Source organism: Mastomys coucha, unplaced genomic scaffold, assembly GCF_008632895.1.
Source record: "Mastomys coucha isolate ucsf_1 unplaced genomic scaffold, UCSF_Mcou_1 pScaffold16, whole genome shotgun sequence".
Classification (NCBI taxonomy): domain Eukaryota; kingdom Metazoa; phylum Chordata; class Mammalia; order Rodentia; family Muridae; genus Mastomys; species Mastomys coucha.
In genome coordinates this window covers 65,071,201-65,092,362 of record NW_022196898.1, presented here as the reverse complement: position 1 = coordinate 65,092,362, position 21,162 = coordinate 65,071,201, and the positions used below count along the sequence as shown (strand labels likewise).

Here is a 21,162-nt window from a genome sequence, read left to right as displayed (position 1 = left end):
CTCACAACCCAAGTATTTAAAGTTCCTAAGATATCATCTAAATCAATAAAAACAAGGATGGTTTTGAAGAAACTATGCTAAGAACCACTAAAACCTATAAATCCTCTTATTAGTAAGACTGCAGTTTGGAAATGTCCAATATCTCGCATTCTTGGTGCTGCTCAAGCCCCTTGCACACATGGCTCCCTCTAACCTTCTGTCCTCCGAGCTGGCATGGCCACTGACTCCTGGGGCTATCTTTTCCTGAAAAGCATTAGACTAGTGCCAGATGGCAACATGTGATGGAACAGCAGTAAGATGTAATGGGGGCAAAGGATTCCAGGAATTTAGTAGAGCAGAATTCAGTTACAGTCCTGGCCATGCAGACACCAAGTAGATTGTTTAAGTATCTGGAGCAAAGTCTCTATTCTAAAATATATCATAATACTCCCTAGGAAGTAACTGAAACTAAATCAGACAAGTAAGTGAAAATATCTAAATAAAACTCAACATCCACATCTCTCTCTTTAAGTATGACTATGCTCAATGAATTCTGTTTTAAGTCAAAGTGGGATCTAGAAAGGACCAATCATAGATGTGAGCAAGAGAAATATATGTCATAATTAGTTGACAAGGAAGAAGTCAGTACAGAAAGCGATTAAGAGTTAAAGGCAGTGGAGTAGGTTTTCTCAAACCATACAGAGGTCCATTTCCCTTGTGGGAAGTGTAGTCATTGTTGCCCATTGGAGATGAGGGGCAGGATGCAGCTCAAGCAAAGCAGCTCAGAGCAACTTGCCTGGACATCTGCACCTGGGCAGATGACTAGTGCTCTCACTATCTTTATGATCCTTGTATGATTTATGTAATTTATCTCCACCACAGTTTTTAAAGCATAAGTTGAGGGTGCCAAAAAAAATAGTTAGATTACATAAAGTATAAATTCAATTTAGCAACCTATTAAGATCAACACAGCACCTAGCATAAATGCCTATGCCCTAACTGCATACCAAATACTGTAAACCAATTTTTTTCTACTTCCTTTGATAGCAACTTCCCACTTTCTTTCAATTAAATCCTTCAAACGTTTAATAAACTTATCCAAAACACTGGTTTATATGAAGATCTTACTTTCAGATTCCTGATCTTAGGATGACACAGGTAACGTATAAATATCTAGAATCAAAGACAAATGAACAACTCTTTTAATGAAACTATATATTAAACATAAATACTGGGAGCCTCACTTCTAAACAGAGGGCAGGAAGATTATAGACAGAAAAAGATATAAAAGAGAGTTTGTTTTTTAAAAGATGTAAAAATATACCCAATGCAAAGATTTATAAGATGTCTCTTTTGCGATATAAGCATGGGAGACACCTGAGATGTGTGTTTTGAGAATGTGTGGCACATAGGTAGACATAGGTCAGCATTTTTTAAAAAGAAAATATACAAGGAAGGTCATGAATGCCATTGAGAAAAGGCCTCACAGGCTTTGTTATCAGCAGGGTGCTGTTAGTTACATGGTCAGATGGTAACTCTATGAAAATCAGCCTGTTAGTTCTGGTAGGGGGATGGGGAAAGAAACAGATTGTGAAAAAGGAAAAGACAGGAAACCTTAATGCTTTTTCTTATACTGACCATAAAAGAAAAAAAAGTACAAGGAAATGTGTCTTCGATTGTGTTGCATGTAGGAGATTATAGAATCAGATAACTATAGAAGAAACCCCCTTATTCCACTGATAAAAAAATGAAGTCCCCAATAGGTTAAGATCTTGCCCAAATTCTGGATGCTGCAGAAGCTCTGGGTGCGGACACCAACACTGATTTCCTGTGCCTGCACTGCCCTGCTTTAATTTGTATCTACATATCCCATTTTATACGTGAAAACTAGTTCAGATATCTGGGTCTTAGGATAGCAAACATTCATACTAACCCATTCCTTTTGAAACAGGAAATGTTGATTTGCTCTTAGAGCCCATTTTAAAAGTTCATTACTATTTATCCAAGCTGACTTTAGAAACCATAAAACTTCATACTGTATTTGTGATACTATTTTATTGTCACTGTTTTGAGGAAATGTTTTCTGTATTGTCTACACATACACACACACACACACACACACACAAATGTCAAACAATGTCACTAAAGTTTGTATAATAGGGAAGAGAAAATGTCTTCAAAATAATGTGTTGGCAACCTTTTCGACAACCTTTTTGGTGGACAGACCTGGATAAAACTATTTTGATGTATTAAGGTTTTTTCCATTTCAGTTTGAATTCCATTTCAATATATCTTTTACTGTGTGAAATTTCAAATCTTGTGCATATGTTCATGTGTGTGACTATATCTGCGAATATAGGTGAAAGCTAGAGATTTATGTCAAACTCCTTCCTCGTTTTCTACTTTACTCTTCTTTTTTCTTTTGTGTTTGCGTGGGACTGTGTGTGTAAGTACAGATGCACATGAGCCATAGCACTTGTGAGAAGGTCAAAAGGTAGTCTTAAGTTTGGGACACTAGCTTAAGAACATCTGGGGATTCTCCTGTTTCTGTCTCCATCTCTCTATCAGATCATTGGTATTGTAGATGTGGCTACTACAATCATCTTTTATGTGGGATCTGTGTGGGTTTATGAATATGACAGAGGTTACCAACTGTGATCCTTATGATTGCTTGACAAGTGATTCATGGGCTGAGCAATATCCCCAGCTTCTCTACCTTACTTTTTGAGGCAGGAGTTTGACAATTGACCTAATGGCAGCACATCCTCCTAGCCCCTCTCTCCACCCCAGCACTGGGATCACAGCAAAGGTCACCCTGGATTACTTTTCATGTGGGTGTTACGGATAAATCTCAGGCCTTCATACTTGCAGCAAACACTTAGTCAACTCAACCGTGGCCTCAGCCCTAAATTCCCTCCTTGTATATGACTTTGGGATATGTCAAAATCGCTTTTAGACTTCCCATTTTAAATTTGCTATTATCTAAAAATGTTCCTTTGAACAATTTGCGTAATTATATTCTTTGAGTTCTTGCGGTATTATTCATAGCAAAACCAAGATAACTTTGAAATTTATGTGCAAGTGTAGTTCTTCAAAAGTGAGGGTGCTTCGTATGTTTAAACATCCCTATGCCTATGCCTGGAGCTGCATCCTTGCTCCCTGTGTTTCACCACCCAAATAGCACATTAGAGTTTGCTGTCCAGATGTGCTTAAACAGCCAAGAAACATCTCACTTCTAGTAGCTATAAAACTATTTTTACAGAATCTTTAATCACTCTCTCAAAGGTTTCTCCCAACATTCTTCCCAGGATATAATCCAGCTGGTCCTACTTGGATTGCAAATCCCTGAACCCAACCTTTATTATTTTACCTTCTTCAGTGACAACCCACTGAATTCTTGTTATGTCTCCACAACTACACTCACAATCACTTAACTCTATAAAGCTTGACTCCTGTGCCCCATAACCGTCATCTCTTGGCCTGACAGCTAAGTCTTCCCTGTATCCACTAGAATCCAGGTCACTTCAATTTGAGACTTCTTCCCTCTCCCATGTAGTTTGAGCTAAAAACTTAACAAGTGTCATACATCTGTTACAGATGAATACATGTTTTGCTAAGTTTCGAAGGGCACTCAAATTTTCACTCTGCTTTGTCTATAGAACTCCTGCTGTCTAGCCTCAATTCCATTCCCAAAGCAACCCTGATAAAAGATTTTGAGTTATGTTATACCTCCATTTCATCTCTCTGGATGTTTCCTGTTTTACTTTATATGAAAATCCCAGCCCCTGCCCTTAACTCCAACTCCCTGCCAAGTCTACCTCCTTGAAACAATCAAAGGTTACTTTCTCTAGCTGGATAAATTAGACAGCATCTAAGCTAGATCTTGCCCAAGGTATAGAGAATCCAGGAACTGAAATACTACCCCTTCTTCTTTAGACATTGTAGTTTTCCCAAGATTCTTTCTTCATTTTTATCTACCCTCCTCAACTAGAAAGTATATCCATGAGATTAAGTTCTCTAATCAAAACCTCAACAATGACTTCTGTGAGAAGGCAGGCTCTCAACAGAGATTTATGAAAGAAAAGAGTAAGCAGATTATCCAGCAGCACTCTGTATGTTGAGTGGCTTTTTATGAAGATGCTGTCACCACCTTAAAAGGTTCTTCTAGGATTCTGAATCCACTGTGGCCATGATATAGACCCAAGACAGGAACCAACATGTCCTCCGCCAGGTGGAAAGCAAAGTCAATGCTGCCCAGTGGGGAGGAACTATGTCCTTATTACAGCATGCTACATGCAAGTACTAGCCGTCCTAGATAAGATCTCATGGTGGACTGCATAAATGTGTCACCAAAACTGATACATACTGTAGATTTGGGTTTATGAAACCAAGATGAGAAAAATCATTACCCAGCAAATGTGATCTCTTAAAATACCTTTCTTCTCCTTAGCTCTGTGCTCAGAAAGTTAACGTTTTATTTTCTCTTAAATTGCTCTACCATTTTCACTCACAAGTTGCTTAGTACATGGTAATTATAAGAATCAATCTGTTCCTTTTGAGAACAACTTTTCTATTCTTTGGGTAATTTCCCTCCTTGGTATGGCTGCATAAAGCAGGTTGTCTCACACTGTTTTTCTTAGCTATATCCCAAGAAGTAAAACATCTATAATTGCCTATATAGACCATTTTAAATCTTCACAATCTCATTTTAAATGCCATCAAAGTCTGGACCTATTATGTGTGTATAAAATTTTATATATGTATGCCCAACTTAGCACATCTTGCCTGTTTACTTTCCTGGATTCAAAAGAAACTTATGTTGCTAAGCACCTCAAAAATGAAAAGATGCTTTTGGAAGACAAGTGTGACAGAAAACAACACTGTGATTTAAGTCACTGCACTTGGCTAGTAAGACACCACACACACACACACACACACACACACACACACACACACACACACACACACATTGATGCAAAAGACAGAAACTAACTGACCTCTAAGAAAAAAATGAAGACACTAACATCAAAGGGATAGAAAATTATTACTTGCTTTGAAAACAAGTAAAAGTATTGAAAAAAGGCTTCTACTAAAACACAGATTACTATTACATAGCTACAAAAATTGACTAATGTGGGAAAGGCAGCAAGACCTAAATATTAGTAAAAGAAATTATTTTAATTCAAATGTCAACTTATTGTCTCTCTGTGTGTATCTATTTGGAAGTCATTCTGATATTAGCAACCATTAATGGCAATATAGAAAGGCTAAACTATAGCCTGAAGATTTTTAGTTTGGGAAGACATCAGACCCATTTCAAAACAAATCACTATAAAAAAAAAGTCAGCATTAATAATTTCTTCAAAATGGGTGCTAGGAAACTAAGGTGAGAATCAAGAAGTATATTACTAATATTATATAATCACATTGGACAGTTTTAGATAATGGCCAACCTTTTTCTGAAGAGGATTAATTTTAGGTATTTCTGAGGCTACTAGAAGTTGTTTCTAGAAACCCTACATATGCATTTTTCTTTGAACACAGCCTTATGGTAAGGTTTAGAAATTAGGCACAGTGAATAATTAGCAACACTTAATAACAAATTTGGACTATTAACATATCCTACAATAAACTTTGTTGTCAGCTTTTACAAATTTATCCCTTGATTTGTCTGCTTAATTTTTTTTAAAGTCATGGGTACATAAATTCATGAAAAAATAAAGAAATGTATATAAGGGGACCAAAGTAAACTAGTGTCTATCCCAGGTACTGGGTCATCTTGTTTGCAATAGCTTACTTCATCTTACCATCTTGGCAGTGATGGGTGCTCCCAATGTAGCTAATTTCATAGATAAGAAAACTGAAATTTAAAATTACTTCCAGGGTCATCTCTGATAGAAGTGAACATACTGCCACCAGAGCCTCACAGTCACTTGAAAAGCCATTGACCCTGCCCTGGTTCCACTGCACTGGCAAACTTCTGAGCATTCATTTCCATTTCCCACTCATGCACATTGAGAATATTAGCCTCATTCTTCAGCTGTACCTTCACTAGCATGGTTGAGCACAGTTTATGTGTAAAGCACTTGTTCACAAAAATCCAATGAGGAATATGTGTCTCTGCTAAGGAAGGCTAAATTTATTTTCAGATTACTCATATTGATAAAATTTTGAGCACCTTTCTTCAGGAAATATTAAAGTCACCTTGTAAGTCCATGACTACTTAAAAAAATTAAATCATCAAATATTAACTAGATGGACACTGAAGATCTCAAATCCAACTCCCATGTACAAAGTACATATAAAAAGTTCAAAGGAAAATGAAAAGTGGATGGAGAAATATGGTTAAAAGTAAAATATTTTATTCAACATTAGGAATCTTGTGGAAAAGAGGGAGGATGTACTGAAAGGAGGGAGAGGGATCAAACACGTCACAAGAAAACATACAGAATCAACTAACCTGTACTCATGGGGGCTCACAGAGATTGAACCACCAACCAAAGAGCATAAGTGGTATTACCTAGGCCCCAAATACATATGTAACAGATGTGCAACTTGGTCTTCTTGTGGTATTCCTAACAACTGAATCAGGAGCTGTCTCTGACTCTATTGATTGCCTTTGAACCCCTTTTCCCTAAGTGGGCTACCTTATCTAGGCTCAGCAAGAGGAAATATGCCTAGTCCCACTGCAACTTGATAAATCAAAGCTGGTTGATATCCATGGGAGGCATCCCTTTCTCTGAGGAGAAGGGGTTGGGGGAGGCGAAGTGAGAGGAAGGGACTAGAGAGAGAGGAGGGATGGGAAGTTGTGATTGGTATAAAGTATATAAATTAACTATATTTTAAATGAAAAAAATCTTTCAACTTTTATAGAAAACACATTTAAGACAAAGTTCACTTAGACTAATTAATACATACTTCAACCAAGTAATAAATACAGAACCACCACAAGCTAACAGTAATCTTTTAAACTGATGCTAGTCATACGTCATTATATGAACAGTTTATTTCTGTTTAATTTGGGGGAAGGACAATAGAGTAGTGTTTAATATTAAGATTTGAAATGAGCTTGGTTCAAAATCTGACTTGGTCACTTGCAGTTATGACTGCTGTCATGATGATATTTACATTAAGTGATTTAAAAATCAATGAATCAATTGCCAAAACAATATAATCTGGCATGTAAGAAGTGATATATTTGCTAAATTAAAATGAAGTATATTAACATAGATTGAAATGAAAATTTTAGCCACACACACATACCAGGAAGAGCTGTTTTATTGGTCAAGGTGAAAAGTTACTTTTCCTATACACCAGATTACAGAAGACTGTGAAGAAATAACCAGTTATTTGGAGTCTCCAAATGATAATAGATAAGAAAAGATATAAATATTTCAATGCAATATTTTGTTTGGTAAAAACCACCTACTTGTAAACCAGAAAGACAAAATAAATTAATCACCACTCATCACTAAACTTTCCAATAAGCCTAATGCCCCATTTCATTTCATAAAAAGACTTCTTGAAAATAGAAGGTGTGATTCCACCTTGCATATTTATATTTTAAACAAATAACCAGAAATAATTACTGGTTAATAGTATTCTCATAAAAATCTTTATGGTTTGGTTATGTAAATACTTCATAAACAGCAAAACCTTAAACTGAAAAAGTAGTCATGTCTATCCGGGAGGGAAATGTTTGTGGAGGCAAGAGACTGACATGGGTGTCTTCTTCAGTCACTATCAGTCTTACTTTTGAGATGGGTCTTCTCTACAAACGGTTAGAAACTGCATTGTAATTAATCTAAAGGAAGCCAAACACATGGCCAATGAAATTAAAATTTCAGATAAACAATGAATAATTTTCAGTACATTTCTCAAATAAAACATGGGATATTCTTACAATAAAAATAAGCTACTGCAATCCAAAGTTTTATTTCACTGCTTGGCATGCATTCTTTTTATTTGCTAAATGTGATAATGCAATCTACTTACTGTAATACATTAAGGTTTAAACATTTACTCAGTTAGTCATTTATTGATAAGTTGTTATTGGCCATTAAAAACTACCAAATGATGTATTGGGTGTTAAAATGTGCTAGTAATAGTTTTATGCTTCAGGGACTCAGTAATAAATAATATTGGCAGATTCTCACTTCCTTAAGTGTTTATTTTAGTAATAATTTATAGATGAAAGCTAAATAAGTTAATTATTAATTGTACTAGCATAATGTTAATTGCCAAGTTATTTTGATTAATAAATGCTATTGAGAAAAATCAAGATAGATGATTAAGGAGGATCAAAGGCCATTATAGCTGGAGGACACTTGGTAGTACCATTAATGATAGAGAAATGCCCTTCATGCAAAGAGCTAGGGAGAGGACAAGAAAGGAAGGAGGCAGAGATGGAAAGGACCTTGCAAAAGTACATTTGACTCCCATAGGGCAAGCATCTGAGTGTGGTCAGCACAGAGTTGAGGGGTGGTTGAAGTGTGTCGCTAGAAGAGTCGGAGACTGAGGCCAAGCCAGATATTGACAAAGGTTCAAATCCATGATGTAGCTCTTGGATTTTGTTCTTGGTGGACTGGATTTGGATTTGGTTCAGGTGAGAATGACAACCAACAGGAAGCTTAAGCTGGGAAGGGAAATGAACTGGAATATTCCCAGAAGTTTCCGGGGGGTGTTAATGGGTGAGGGGAACGGATGGGACAATTGGTAAGTAAAGAGAAAGATGGCATCGCTAGGTGAAGGATGGCAGGCTGAGGACAGCCTGGTAAGACAGATAAATAGGAAGCATTCTGTGAATGTCAACTCTACAGCTCGTTATGACTATTTTATTCTGGCCCACAGAAGGGCCAAGAGAGAAGGGCGAAATTCCATCAGTTTCAAACATCAATGTGTACTGACTCTATTTGTTCTATTTACAAAAGTAGAGCATGCTCTGTGTCTTTGTCCCGTAGTTGCCTATATTGGCATCATCGGTGGTTAGCCTCTACTTCCTGGAACTCACAGATGTCTTCAAACCTGTGCACTCTGGATTCAGTTGCTATGACAGGAGTCTTAGCATGCCGTACATTGAGCCAACCCAGGAGGCCATACCATTCCTCATGTTGCTTAGCTTGGCTTTTGCTGGACCTGCAATTACGGTAAGAATCGACCCTCAGGTTGTATTGTTCAGTCCCAAAGAACAAAAGATGATCCAGTTTGTGTAGTTTAAATGTGCATGGGGGGGAACAAAGAAGGAAAAAGGTAAAATCTAACCCTTCAACTGGAAGATCTTATGTAGGATATGTTGTATATATTGACATTATCATGTAACTGATTTCTTAACATGGTTAGCATGTAAAGTTTAAAAAGAATACACAATTTGCTTGCATTTATATACCATTATGAAAAAGGTTTTGTAATCACACAATTCTTTTTAATAGGTATTGTTAAATTGCTGATACACTTGTAAATGGTGTATTTTTCATGTGTTTGCTATTTGGATTCTAGAAAGTTGAAAGCAAATAATTATATACCCAACAGTCTCTCTCCTCAAAAATAATTTTTGATAACACTTATAGGTTCATTTTTACTAAAGTAACACTTTATGCTGATTTTGAGCAGTAAGGCGTCTCTCTCATGCATGCATACACACACATATGGATAGGTAGATACACAGAATGAGATCCTACAGATTCATAACAGGTATTTACATTTTTTATATATATAAACATATATAAAACATATATATAGAAAGTCCTCAGTGAATTAAATTAAAGCATGGTTATTTTAAAGTTTATATTAAAAACATGTATTATTGGAAAATCACACACTAAAATTAGCCAGACCAAAGACTATACAACTCAAAGAACTTCTTACAGTTTCAATAGCCGATCAGAACAGAGGTGGAGCTTCACATTTTTGTTTCATACATTTAGTAATGCTTTTATGAACTTATCTACAACCAAAAATGGAAATGTCATGGCAGATTAAAACTAAAAAAATAAAAGTTATTTTATATCTTCTTTCATAATGAATGTACACTCATTGTTGCATTCAGCATGTCTTCACCCCTGTTATTTAGCTTTCTTTGTTCTTTATTGCACATGATATACTGTATCCACATATACACTTGTTTATTGAATTCTGGTTATGTATGTTATATATTACTGGCTAGATCATGCATACGACTGAGAGCAAGCAGTTTTTTCTATCTGAGCTTGTAAAGCATTGCTTATTTTGTACATTCTAAGTTCATGTATTTACCTACAGATTTTGTGACTGTATTTTTCATTAGAGCAGAATGGTATTCCATTTTATATACATATAATTTTTCATTGTATATTCTTCCATTGATGGGCAACTAAGTTGATTCATTACTATAGTGGCTAAGGAAGCAATAAACAATGAGGTGCAAATATATCTTGGATAGGGCACAGAATTCTCTGAGTATATGTCCAAGAGTGAAATATTGGAGTTATGTGGTTCTATTTTTTAATTTTTGAGAAATTTCCAAACTGACTTCCACTATGGCTATATTAATTTTTACCTCCACCAAGATTAAATAAGTCTTTTCTACTTTCTACATCTTTTCCAACTTTTCTTGTCAAATTAATGATAGCCATTCTGACTAAGAGAAGGTAAGATCTTAAAGTAGGTTTACTTTTCATTTTTCTAATAGCAAGGAATACTGAGCAATTTTAAAAACATTTATTGATTATTTATGTTTCTTTTACAAAAACTATTAGTTTATCTACCTATCTTTGGTTGGCAACTTTATTTCATAAGTATTATTTAATTTATAAAACAGTTGTTTTAATGTGTTAATACATATCACAAAAACATGTTTTATGTAAAAATGTTAATAAATAACCATATCCAAGTCTTGCTGCCATTTCTTCTACCCCCACACTACTAGCCGAAGGACAAGAAACATGTTTCGAGGATGATGGTGTGTACTCACAACAGAAATAACCCTTGCTCATCTCTAGTCCTTTCATCATGCTCATAAATGTTGGGCAAATATTATTAAACTAAAAGGCATGCTTAAATGCACCTTTTATGAAATTCTCTCATATACTGGCTTTTTGAGTTTTGGTACATCAGCAGTTTTTAAAAGCTTTTTTGAAGACCTTCTAAACTCTATACTTTAATGTAACCATTACTGCGTATTCAAAGCATTACTCCTATAGTAAATAATATGTTATTTATGCTATAAATACATTGAATAAAATTTTTCAGTAAAATAATTAAAGCCTAATTCATTCAATTTGTAAATTAATGTTATTTGAGCTCCTGTGAATTCAAGGGGGTTGGAATTATTATTAATATACGTGGAAACAGAGAGAGAAAGCTTTTTTAAAACCTTTTTTTTTTTGAGAAAGCTTTGTAATGGGTGATATTTCCTCCACTGTAGTGCCTTCCCCTCATTTTGTTTAGCCATTTGACCATAACAGAAAAAGACATTTGTTTTAAACTTATCACACCAGAAAACTTTTCTCAGTTGCTATTCCCTATCAGGATCATTTATCACACTATGCTGCCTCTTCTGACATGGTTGCATGATCTGGGGACTAGGACCTTGGCCTCATCATAGTCTTCCTATTTCTCTTGACTCTCAATACACATGTTAGGGATGCTCCCTAGGGCTTTGGGGCTTGAAGACCTGAGAAATCAATAGAGGTCTACTACCCTTCCTCTCACTGAGCAGGTCTGGGGAGCCCAGAGCCACTCCCTTCCTTGGGGCATTTCTACAGGGTCTCCATCCTTTATGCTTCTTGGTGAAAGAGAAGCAAATGAGGAACTGTTTATGATTCGAGATGGTCCCCTATCCAATAAAGGCCTACAAGGGATCAGTGATGTGTTTTCTTCAACAATGGTTCATAGACGTCGAGAGAACAGTATTGAGATGAGCTTTGGCATCACTGACATATGACAGAGTCTAGCACTTGATTCTTGCCATATATATTAAATTCTTCTAGTTTTGTTGTGATTTCACTTTTCATTCTCTTTTTAAGGCCTCCTCCTAAACAAGTGCTTTTCTCAGCATTGAGTGTGTGGGGGCAAGTAGAGAAGACAATAATTCTGTCTATAATCTTCCTGCAACTACCTCCTTAAGCCCTTCCTCCTTCCCTTTCCTCAAAGTGAATGTGAACAGACTCTAATCTCTGACCACCAAAGATGCTGCTTTTCTTTTCATCTTTGTAGTTGAATAAACTTATTACAGAATTGTGATCTTCCTGAAAAGTAAGAAGACACATTTGGCTTAAATTTTACAGCAGACTGGTATAAGGAGAGGGGCTAACTACACAACAGAGAACTTAGTATATTTCTACATCTCATCTGAAATGACAATGTTGAAAAATATCAGCCAAAAAGTATACATAGTTAATTCAGTATTGATTAATAGAGATAAATCCCCCCCCATGATTTCTGTACTCACTGACTTTAAAAAAGTGTTACCGTACCCTGCAGTATTTATGTTTGGTTTACTGTCACAACTCCTTGAGGAATATTATATGAAAAATTTGTATATGAATTAAGCCATTACCATGACATGCATACCACATTACCTACAACTAAAGATAACTAAGGGAGCTATAATTTTTAAGCATTTTGTAAAACAAATAAAAGACTTTAATGAGAACATAGAAGCTCACCCAGATACATCTAACCCTAACCATTATCCAATACTGAGTCCATTCATGATCATTAAAGTGGCATGATCTTCTGTATCATAGATAATGTTAATCTCTTGAAATCCTGTTTCAATTTATTGGGAACAATACTCTTAAATATTTGAAATCTTTTTAATAAATAAAAGTCATAAACTCAAATCTTGTTTGTATTATAAGTTGCAACTCATTTTTCCAGGGTAGTTAGCACAATAAAAGTAATAAACACAAATCCCATATTTTCAGGAATGATGCTAAAAATGCAGGTAACTATGAAGTAGTTCTTCCCTTGGAGGGTCCTGGTCTAAGGACAAGCAGTTCAGTGAATGAGTAGCATGTGATGCGATGCAATAAAGCTACTCTAAGGAGAAAGATAAGGCACTAAGGGAGCTACATAGAAGGTGATGCAATTCATGTTAGGGTATATATAGTACGGGACCTAAAGGGAAAACTCCCTGAATAGAAGGACACCTAAGTAACTTTGAATTCCTTCACTGATGCTATATTTCTTAAAGTCCTACGGCAGCTGTGGGACTATGCTATGTCCCACTGTTTATACCTTAAAATACTCCTGATGCATTCTCTATCTACTAATTGATCTAATTACTGTATGGTTCTTTATCTATTGTAAACACACACACACACTCAGAAAGACTCCCCAGTTGTATAGACTCTCTTGTCATCTGCATTCTCCAATAAGATAACCACTCACCATGTGTCTTTCTCAAGTCTAAATATATTTAGTTTAAAAGTTCTTTTTAATATAGTACTACTAACATTAAATATTAAATTCATTTGCAGTGCCTACATTTCTGGGTTTTGGCAGCTACTTGTGAGTGGTGTCTAATACATTAGCCAATGCAAGCCATACTTCTACCTGTACAGAAATGGGTGTGGAATAACTATAATCAATAGTACCTTTATAGTTAGACATGCTTTCTATGCATCCTTCCTCCTGTTAAATTAAAAATTGTTTATTTGACCAAATCTGCTTATCAAATGTTTCTAATCCTAACTCTATACTTACTTGATTTTTCTAAGATAATCTTGGCATTGATGTCAAGATTCTCAAAGCTAGGGTAGAATCAGTCACTGTGCAGTTGATTGAATTACTTTGTGTGATGAACAAAAAGCTAAAGGCTGATTGTTGAAATCAAATTGAAATTCTGAGATATTTTCACACATCTGGTCAACATACAGGAGTGCATGAAATCCAGCCAGATCCCTTTACAGTCCACAAATTGCTTATTTTTCATGGCTTGCTAAATCCCTAGGATAAATTGCTTGGGCTTCTGAAGTGAATTGAATTGTTGATATGAAGGAATGAAGCATAGTTTCTATGTGTAAATGTGTAGGTATAGTGATATTCTTGCTGACACTATGTGGCCTTTGCAGATCATGGTGGGTGAAGGGATTCTATTCTGCTGCCTCTCCAAGAGAAGAAACGGAACTGGGTTGGAGCCTAACATCAATGCTGGAGGCTGCAACTTCAACTCCTTTCTCAGAAGAGCCGTCAGATTCGTTGGTGGGTGTGAGGAGCCAAAAAGAATGGAAATGCTTTTCTGTAGAGAAATGCTGTATCTAATTACAGATATTATATCCTTAAAGCTGTAATTTAGATGTATACGTTCAGTATGTGATGAGTTTTACATTATGCAGGAAACTATTTTTAAAAAAACAAAATCTAGGCTCTCTCTTGAACATGTGTTTTTTAGAGTCACGGCCCTGGTTTTGTGATATTCAGGGTATTTTGCCAAACTCTGGTTGAAGCATAGAGTGTAAGTTTTAGGCTTCAATTTTTTCCAGAGCAAGAAAAAAGAGTAGAGGCCAGTTCCATTGTAGCCCTGGCTGGCATCACGTTATGAAGTTGCAGAGGCTGACTTTGAACTCCTTAGCCTCCTAACTCTGCCTCCCAAGTTCTAGAATTACAGTGTGTGGCACCCTATCCTTTTTTTGTTGCTCTAAATGGAGAATAAGTGTCAGTGAGCCATCATTAATTGACAATGCTTGAGAAATTAATTTATTCCCATAAGTGAGTCTGTTTCTTGGTGGCTTTACCCTGAAATCATCCTGTTTGGAAATGCCACAAGAGACTGCTGTATCATGGCTATTTTTTTCTTGGTTAGAATCTGTCTCTTCCCCACTTCACCTTACAATTTTTAATGAAGTCTATAAGAAAATTACAGGCCTGACTAGGCAGGCTCTGAATCATACTAATTCCTAAATAACAAGTAGTATGGGATCATCCTAATGTAGTTGGCACCACGGACTTTTATTTTCACTGATTTAAACAGTTATCCACAATACCAGACACTAAACTGAGTGTTTTATCTTCATCCCACCATATTCTTACCTTATATAATTATTACCTTATATTAATCATTATATTAATATATTACATTATTTTAACCTTGAATTATGTTTTCCTTACATTATTTTGGCCTTATATGCTTTAGCATGTCAGCATAAAGAAATTGGTACCTTCATATAATAATATCTCATAAATAATTAAATTAAATCTTCTCTCTCATGATGAAAAATAATACTGGCTCTGAATAGTTCCCCAAACTCTACCCTTTAAAGTTACCTTTTTTACAATCACATTGATAAAGTTAAAAAGCCAGTAGTCCTCTTAGCAACATTTGAGGCAAGAAAATGGAACTCCAAGACCCAAAGCTGAGTCCAGATAAATGCTCCCGTAATGGAAAATAATGCTATGGACAAGGGAGTGTGTACTCCAAAATGTTCTCAGCATCTTCATCCTCCCTGGGCCCGGAGAGTGCCATTTTCCAAAGATAAAATAAGTTGATTCTCTTTCTATTCAGTCTTTACCCAGGCCATGCACATTTCAGACCACACTGCCTGATCATTGAGTTCAATACACAGTGATCCATGGTACACAGTGTTAAGAACAAATCCTAGGGAGCTGGAGAGATAGCTCAGTCGTTATGATCACTTGCTGCTCTTCCAGAGAACTGGAGGAGTTTGTTTCCTAGAACCCACATTAGGCAGCTTACAAATGCTTGTACCTCCTGTTCTAGAGGATCTGACACTTTCCCCTACTCTCCATGAGCATCCTCACACAATTGCACATCTTACACACCTACACATTAATTTATGAAAAAGGGATGGAGCTTATTCATGCTTCTGGGAAGTGGCATGTAGAGATCAGCTTTGTGTGTCATAAATCCCCCATGTCAATGCCACTGGGGCTGTGCTGATTAGGAGACAATCATTAGAGAAGAAGAAAGGAAAATGGTGTGTACAGTTTAGTGCTGCTGGTCTGGAGGTGGTGATGGGGTGGATCTCGGGATGATGCTGTGAGTAACTCATGAACCAGAAGTCAAGCAGTTGAGTCCGAATGAATGCAGGAGTCAAGACAAGCTGCAAGGAAATGCAAGTGCTAGACTGCATCTTAGAAGGAACTACTCACAAGATGAGCCAAGTCAGTGATTTCAAACAGGCATAGAGCTCGAGGCTTCGTAATTTATGATTGGTCCCAGAAGATAAAAGTGGAATTCTGGCTGGAGATATAGAACATCGTCACCAAATAAGGCAGCTCCCACTGCTTGGCACGCTGTAACTGCTGTTTGGTTATTAAGACAAAGCCTGCCTACCCTCGTCTTTGCTTAGTTAGCACTCTTGGCAGGATTGTGCTTCACAGAGAATGAGATGATGGATTCTGGAGGGCTTAGTAACTGTTCCTGGGGTGATAGACCATGGTGAGAAAAAAGGCTGAATTATCCAGAAATGCTCAGAAACTTTTAAGTTATTTTTTAATTGGTTGTGTACATCATATTACAAATTTAAATGACTTTTGTTATATTACTTCTTTGTGGATTTTATACATTATATTTAATGCAGACTGACTATTCTCACCTCCTCATTTGCTTCCCTCTCCGTCTCATCCCTGTCAACTCCCCCTCCTCCCTAAAGGTTCTTTTCCACATTGCTAAACTTTAGCTATTGGGGGATCATTAGGGGCAGTTGCCTTAGTTGCAAATCCACCAGATTCCAATGAACAGTTTCAAACCTGTGATCACATAGATGGCCTAAGTTCAGTTGATCACGAAACAAAGAGAATGAAGTTAGTAGCATTTTAGTTCTACCACATTTCTCATACCCTGTCCCTCTCTAATCATTCCTCAACTTTCCCCAGGTAGATGACAAGAGAGCTTGGGTAAACCGTATTAAGTATTAACCCTGGGGACATGGCTCATCAGTTAAACACACACACACACACACACACACACACACACACACACTGCTCTTGCAGAGGTCCCAGGTTCAGGCTTTTAGCACCCACATCAGGCCACTCACAACTCCCTGTAACTCCAGCTCTCAAAATCTGACACCTTCTTCTGTGCTTGGCAGACATCTCTGCTCACAGGTGCACAGACCAACACACAGACACGCTTAATTAAAAATAAATACTTATATATAAAGGATATGCACTAATTAACAAGAGTGACTGCAGTATGCTTGCTACTTGGGGAATTCTCAGTGCATTACGTTAAATATCAACTTAAATATCAACTTAGTTCAGAAAATTTCTATATCATCTCTTAAATTATAGTAGAGAAAACGGCAGCATTCTATACGGTCACATGTCAGTGTACGATAAGCATTGTTAACACGAACGGAAAGCCCTCTCCAGCCAGTGAGTTGGTAACAATGTTTTCCATTCGCTTCTAGGTGTCCATGTGTTTGGACTGTGTTCCACGGCTCTTATTACAGATATCATACAGCTGTCCACGGGATATCAGGCACCATACTTCCTGACTGTGTGCAAGCCAAATTATACCTCTCTGAATGTATCCTGCAAAGAAAACTCCTACATCGTGGAAGACATCTGTTCAGGATCTGACCTTACGGTTATCAACACTGGCAGGTTGAAAGCAGAACTCTAAAACTCTTCCACCCTGATATTTTTGCCATGCCATCCTTGTACTGTCTAAGCATCATATGTTTTAGTCACAACGACCTTTATTTTACTTACATTTTCAATGCAATAATCTCCTCGGAGACTTTAACACTGATATAGGCTAGTGGCATTTTCCTGAATCCTTCCCTTAAAGTCTCCAAATTTCATTTTCACAGTCTTGCTACAGGATATCCTTGACTGTGTTCTATGACATCAGTGATCCCTTACAGCCAACAGTCAATATCTATATTGGACTCATTTATCTTAAATGCCAAAAATTTGTGTTATGCCTCTTCTGTATCGTTTATTTAAAAAAAAATAAGTAAAATTTTACTTTTCTGAAGTATGTGAAGGAGTAACATCTGCAATAACATCTCTTTTCTTGGGATGAACACAAGAATGTTAAACGGCTTACATTGCAGAAAGTTAAGAATATAAAACTCCAAAAAAATCTACTATTACATTGAATTCTTTTCAATCAATGAAATAAAATAAACTTAAAGAGAAGATTAAGTTCCTATGAAGCTCAAAGGAAATAAGTAAAGAGATGCAGAGCACTAAACAAATATTATGAAAATTGTATGTTATTTAGTGACTTCTCATGGAAGCAAATTCCATGGACCATTCAGTAATTTTTGAATCTACATTAAAGAACCATATCCTGTATTCTTTCTCATTTCTCCTACATTTGTTTGTGCTGAATCCCAGCCACCAAATAATTAGAAAAGCAATAGTATGTCAATGACTCTTTTTTCCATGTTTTTCTCTCATTGAAAGAAATTTCTAATTCTTTTTCTGTGTGTCCTTTGCTGTGTGTGTGTTCCCATGACCACTGTTGTAAATGAGCCTTGTTCCCTATGCTGTTTAATTTAAGAAAATTCTCTGTAGTTTTAGAGGTAACAGTCATGTTTCAGTGGGCTAAGCAGAGAAATAATTTGTTAAAACTGGACTTTTCTTATACATTTTTAGAATATAAAAGTACATTAAGACCTACTCGTATAGAAAAATAATTTTATGACTTAATGTAATGGAGCTATCTTGGAGCATAAATAAAAGTTTAAAACAACAAAGCCCTACCTACATTTTATGAACTGTCACAGTGAACTGCTATATTTCTCTCTGTTGTAACCAGAGAGTAGTTACCATTTTCTAACTCATTACAGACTCCATCTTGCATGTTCCTTTGCCAACTTGATAGCTATTTTCTACTTCCTTTCACTTTAATTTTTACTGAAAAGTACATCACCACTATTCTTTAATGCTAATGGTGACCAGCAATACTCCTGAGGGTAATAAATCACGCTGGTTTTCTCAGTCAACTAGATATGAATTATGGTTATAGTTTCTTGCTTTGTGGCTTCAAGTTGACCATCTCACTGAGCATTCTTGAGATGATTGCTGGCAGCACGCTCAGACTAAGATTCATAACTTGGCTCTCTTCCTTTGGCAGAAAGTCATTCCCATCCCAACATGCGACCCTCGCTGCCTTTGCTGCTGTGTATGTGTCCGTAAGTACCGCATTTCTTCTTGTTAAATTATGATCTTTAGAAATGCTGAGAAATGAATGTTTTCCTTCAGGTAACTGATTACAATTTAGTTCTGCCTCCCTTTAATACAAATAGCATCTAAAGCAGTTATCAGATGCTACTTAGGGAAAAAAAGATAAAAATCAAAGAATTTTTTCATAGTCATAATACATGCTTAACCTTGGGCCATTTTAATGCAATACTTGGTGGGAAGATATTTATGAAATACATGAAAATAACTAAAACCAAAGCACTTTTACTAAATGTACAGAAAACCAGACAGGAACACAGTTTTCAGTATTTATATAACAGTGGTGAATTATAGGTCGCTGTCAATTTGATAAGTGTTAGGCAATGGAGAGCTCTTGTGTTTGATTGGTACAGTCTGTGGACTCTTTTGTTAGACAAATGGACTAAAATGTTGTGGTATATAAGAGAGAGATGAGAACTCACTGGCGAAATCTATACTGCTCCGATGCTTTTCAAACATTCCTGTGATTACAAGAGAGCTCTGCTGTTCATTTTGTGAATGCATCATGCATTCCCCTCCTCTGCTGGCTGAGAACTAAGCCATGACAAGTGGAAAGGGTGAACATTACATCAAGGGTATCGGTTAGACATCTGAGTTGAACTTTTTGTTTACTTAGACTTTTCTAACACAGTGGCTTTTCTAGCACACTTAACTCACTTCTTTCATTTTAAAGATGTACTTCAATTCCACATTAACCGATTCCTCTAAGCTCCTGAAACCCCTCTTGGTCTTCACATTTATCATCTGTGGAATCATCTGCGGACTAACACGGATAACTCAATATAAGAACCATCCAGTCGATGTCTATTGTGGCTTTTTAATAGGAGGAGGAATCGCACTGTATTTGGTAAATAACATTATTAATATTTGGTGAAGCACAGTTTAATATGGAAAGGCTTGCATAGGATATTTTGTACAATAAGTTACTTGTGATGTATTTCATATTCATAAGCAAAATCATAAGGGGCATCATCATTCTATGCCAAATTATACTCTACTTCCAATAAAATGATTTAATTAGTTCTTCTTGTGAGCTAGAATCAAATAGAGCATCATTGTATTTCAGTCTTAAAGTAAGCAAGCAATATATATATATATATATATATGTATATGTATATGTATATGTATATAATCATATCATGTATATTGAAATTTTACATGTGAGGAAAGTGGAGAGAAAAAAAAGAAGAAACAGTGGACTTTTGGAGAAAGTTGCTATAACTTTCCCAACACCACAAATGCAAACTTTGCTGAATGTAGCTATGATCCAACTAACAGTGAAATTTTTATCATTTTTCAACTCTCGAACATGCTGTCTCTCAAACATGCTAAACATCTTCAAGTATCTACATTATAAAGAAACTGATGGTGCCTATTGAACCTAGCCATGCATGCATCCTTTCATTCATCTTAAATATGCATTATCTCCCCATGTCATCCACCATAAAGCAAAAGATGCATCCCTTAGTCTCATAGTACAGAAGCTTCAGCATAAATGGTTACAACATGCTTAGTAACAGAATGTGGTTCTATAGAATAGGAAACTGCCAATGGAACATCAGCAAGTGTTTCCAGAAATGATATGGTAAAGGTAAGAGAGTAGAAATCCCATTCAAGAGGAAGCGATTATCACACGAATAGACAGACTTGGGAAAAGAACAGCTGCATAGGAAGGGAAATGTTGGAATGGGAAATGAAGGCCAAATTTGTAGTTTGGAAGACAAGACTTATGGCAACCTACTCAGTAGACCAGATAAATAATCAACAGAGTAGATTTCTAGAAAGGTATTTGAGGGGCTGGATTTGAATCAAAAGGCACTTAAATAACTGTGTGTGAAGGACAGAAAAGCCATTTAAATTTTGTAAGCCAGAGACCTTACTTATAGAAGTATCACTGTAGTTATTTAGAGCATGCACAATTGCCAGGTCACAGTGTGAAAAAGAGCCAATATGCAGGTGACAAATAAGAACAAACAACAAAGCCGGGCGGTGGTGGCGCACGCCTTTAATCCTAGCACTTGGGAGGCGGAGGCAGGCGGATTT

At 36.4% G+C, this 21,162-nt stretch overlaps 1 protein-coding gene across 1 annotated transcript in view; it reads left to right on the top strand.

The window, feature by feature from the left end:
* Plppr4 (phospholipid phosphatase related 4) overlaps nt 1–21,162 on the top strand; it is a 38,661-nt gene that overhangs the window by 10,865 nt on the left and 6,634 nt on the right. The window contains exons 2-6 of the mRNA XM_031375291.1: nt 8,940–9,125; nt 14,034–14,163; nt 17,334–17,529; nt 19,013–19,070; nt 19,793–19,966. Of these exons, the coding sequence (XP_031231151.1) occupies nt 8,940–9,125; nt 14,034–14,163; nt 17,334–17,529; nt 19,013–19,070; nt 19,793–19,966 (744 nt within the window). The remainder of the gene's footprint in view (nt 1–8,939; nt 9,126–14,033; nt 14,164–17,333; nt 17,530–19,012; nt 19,071–19,792; nt 19,967–21,162) is intronic.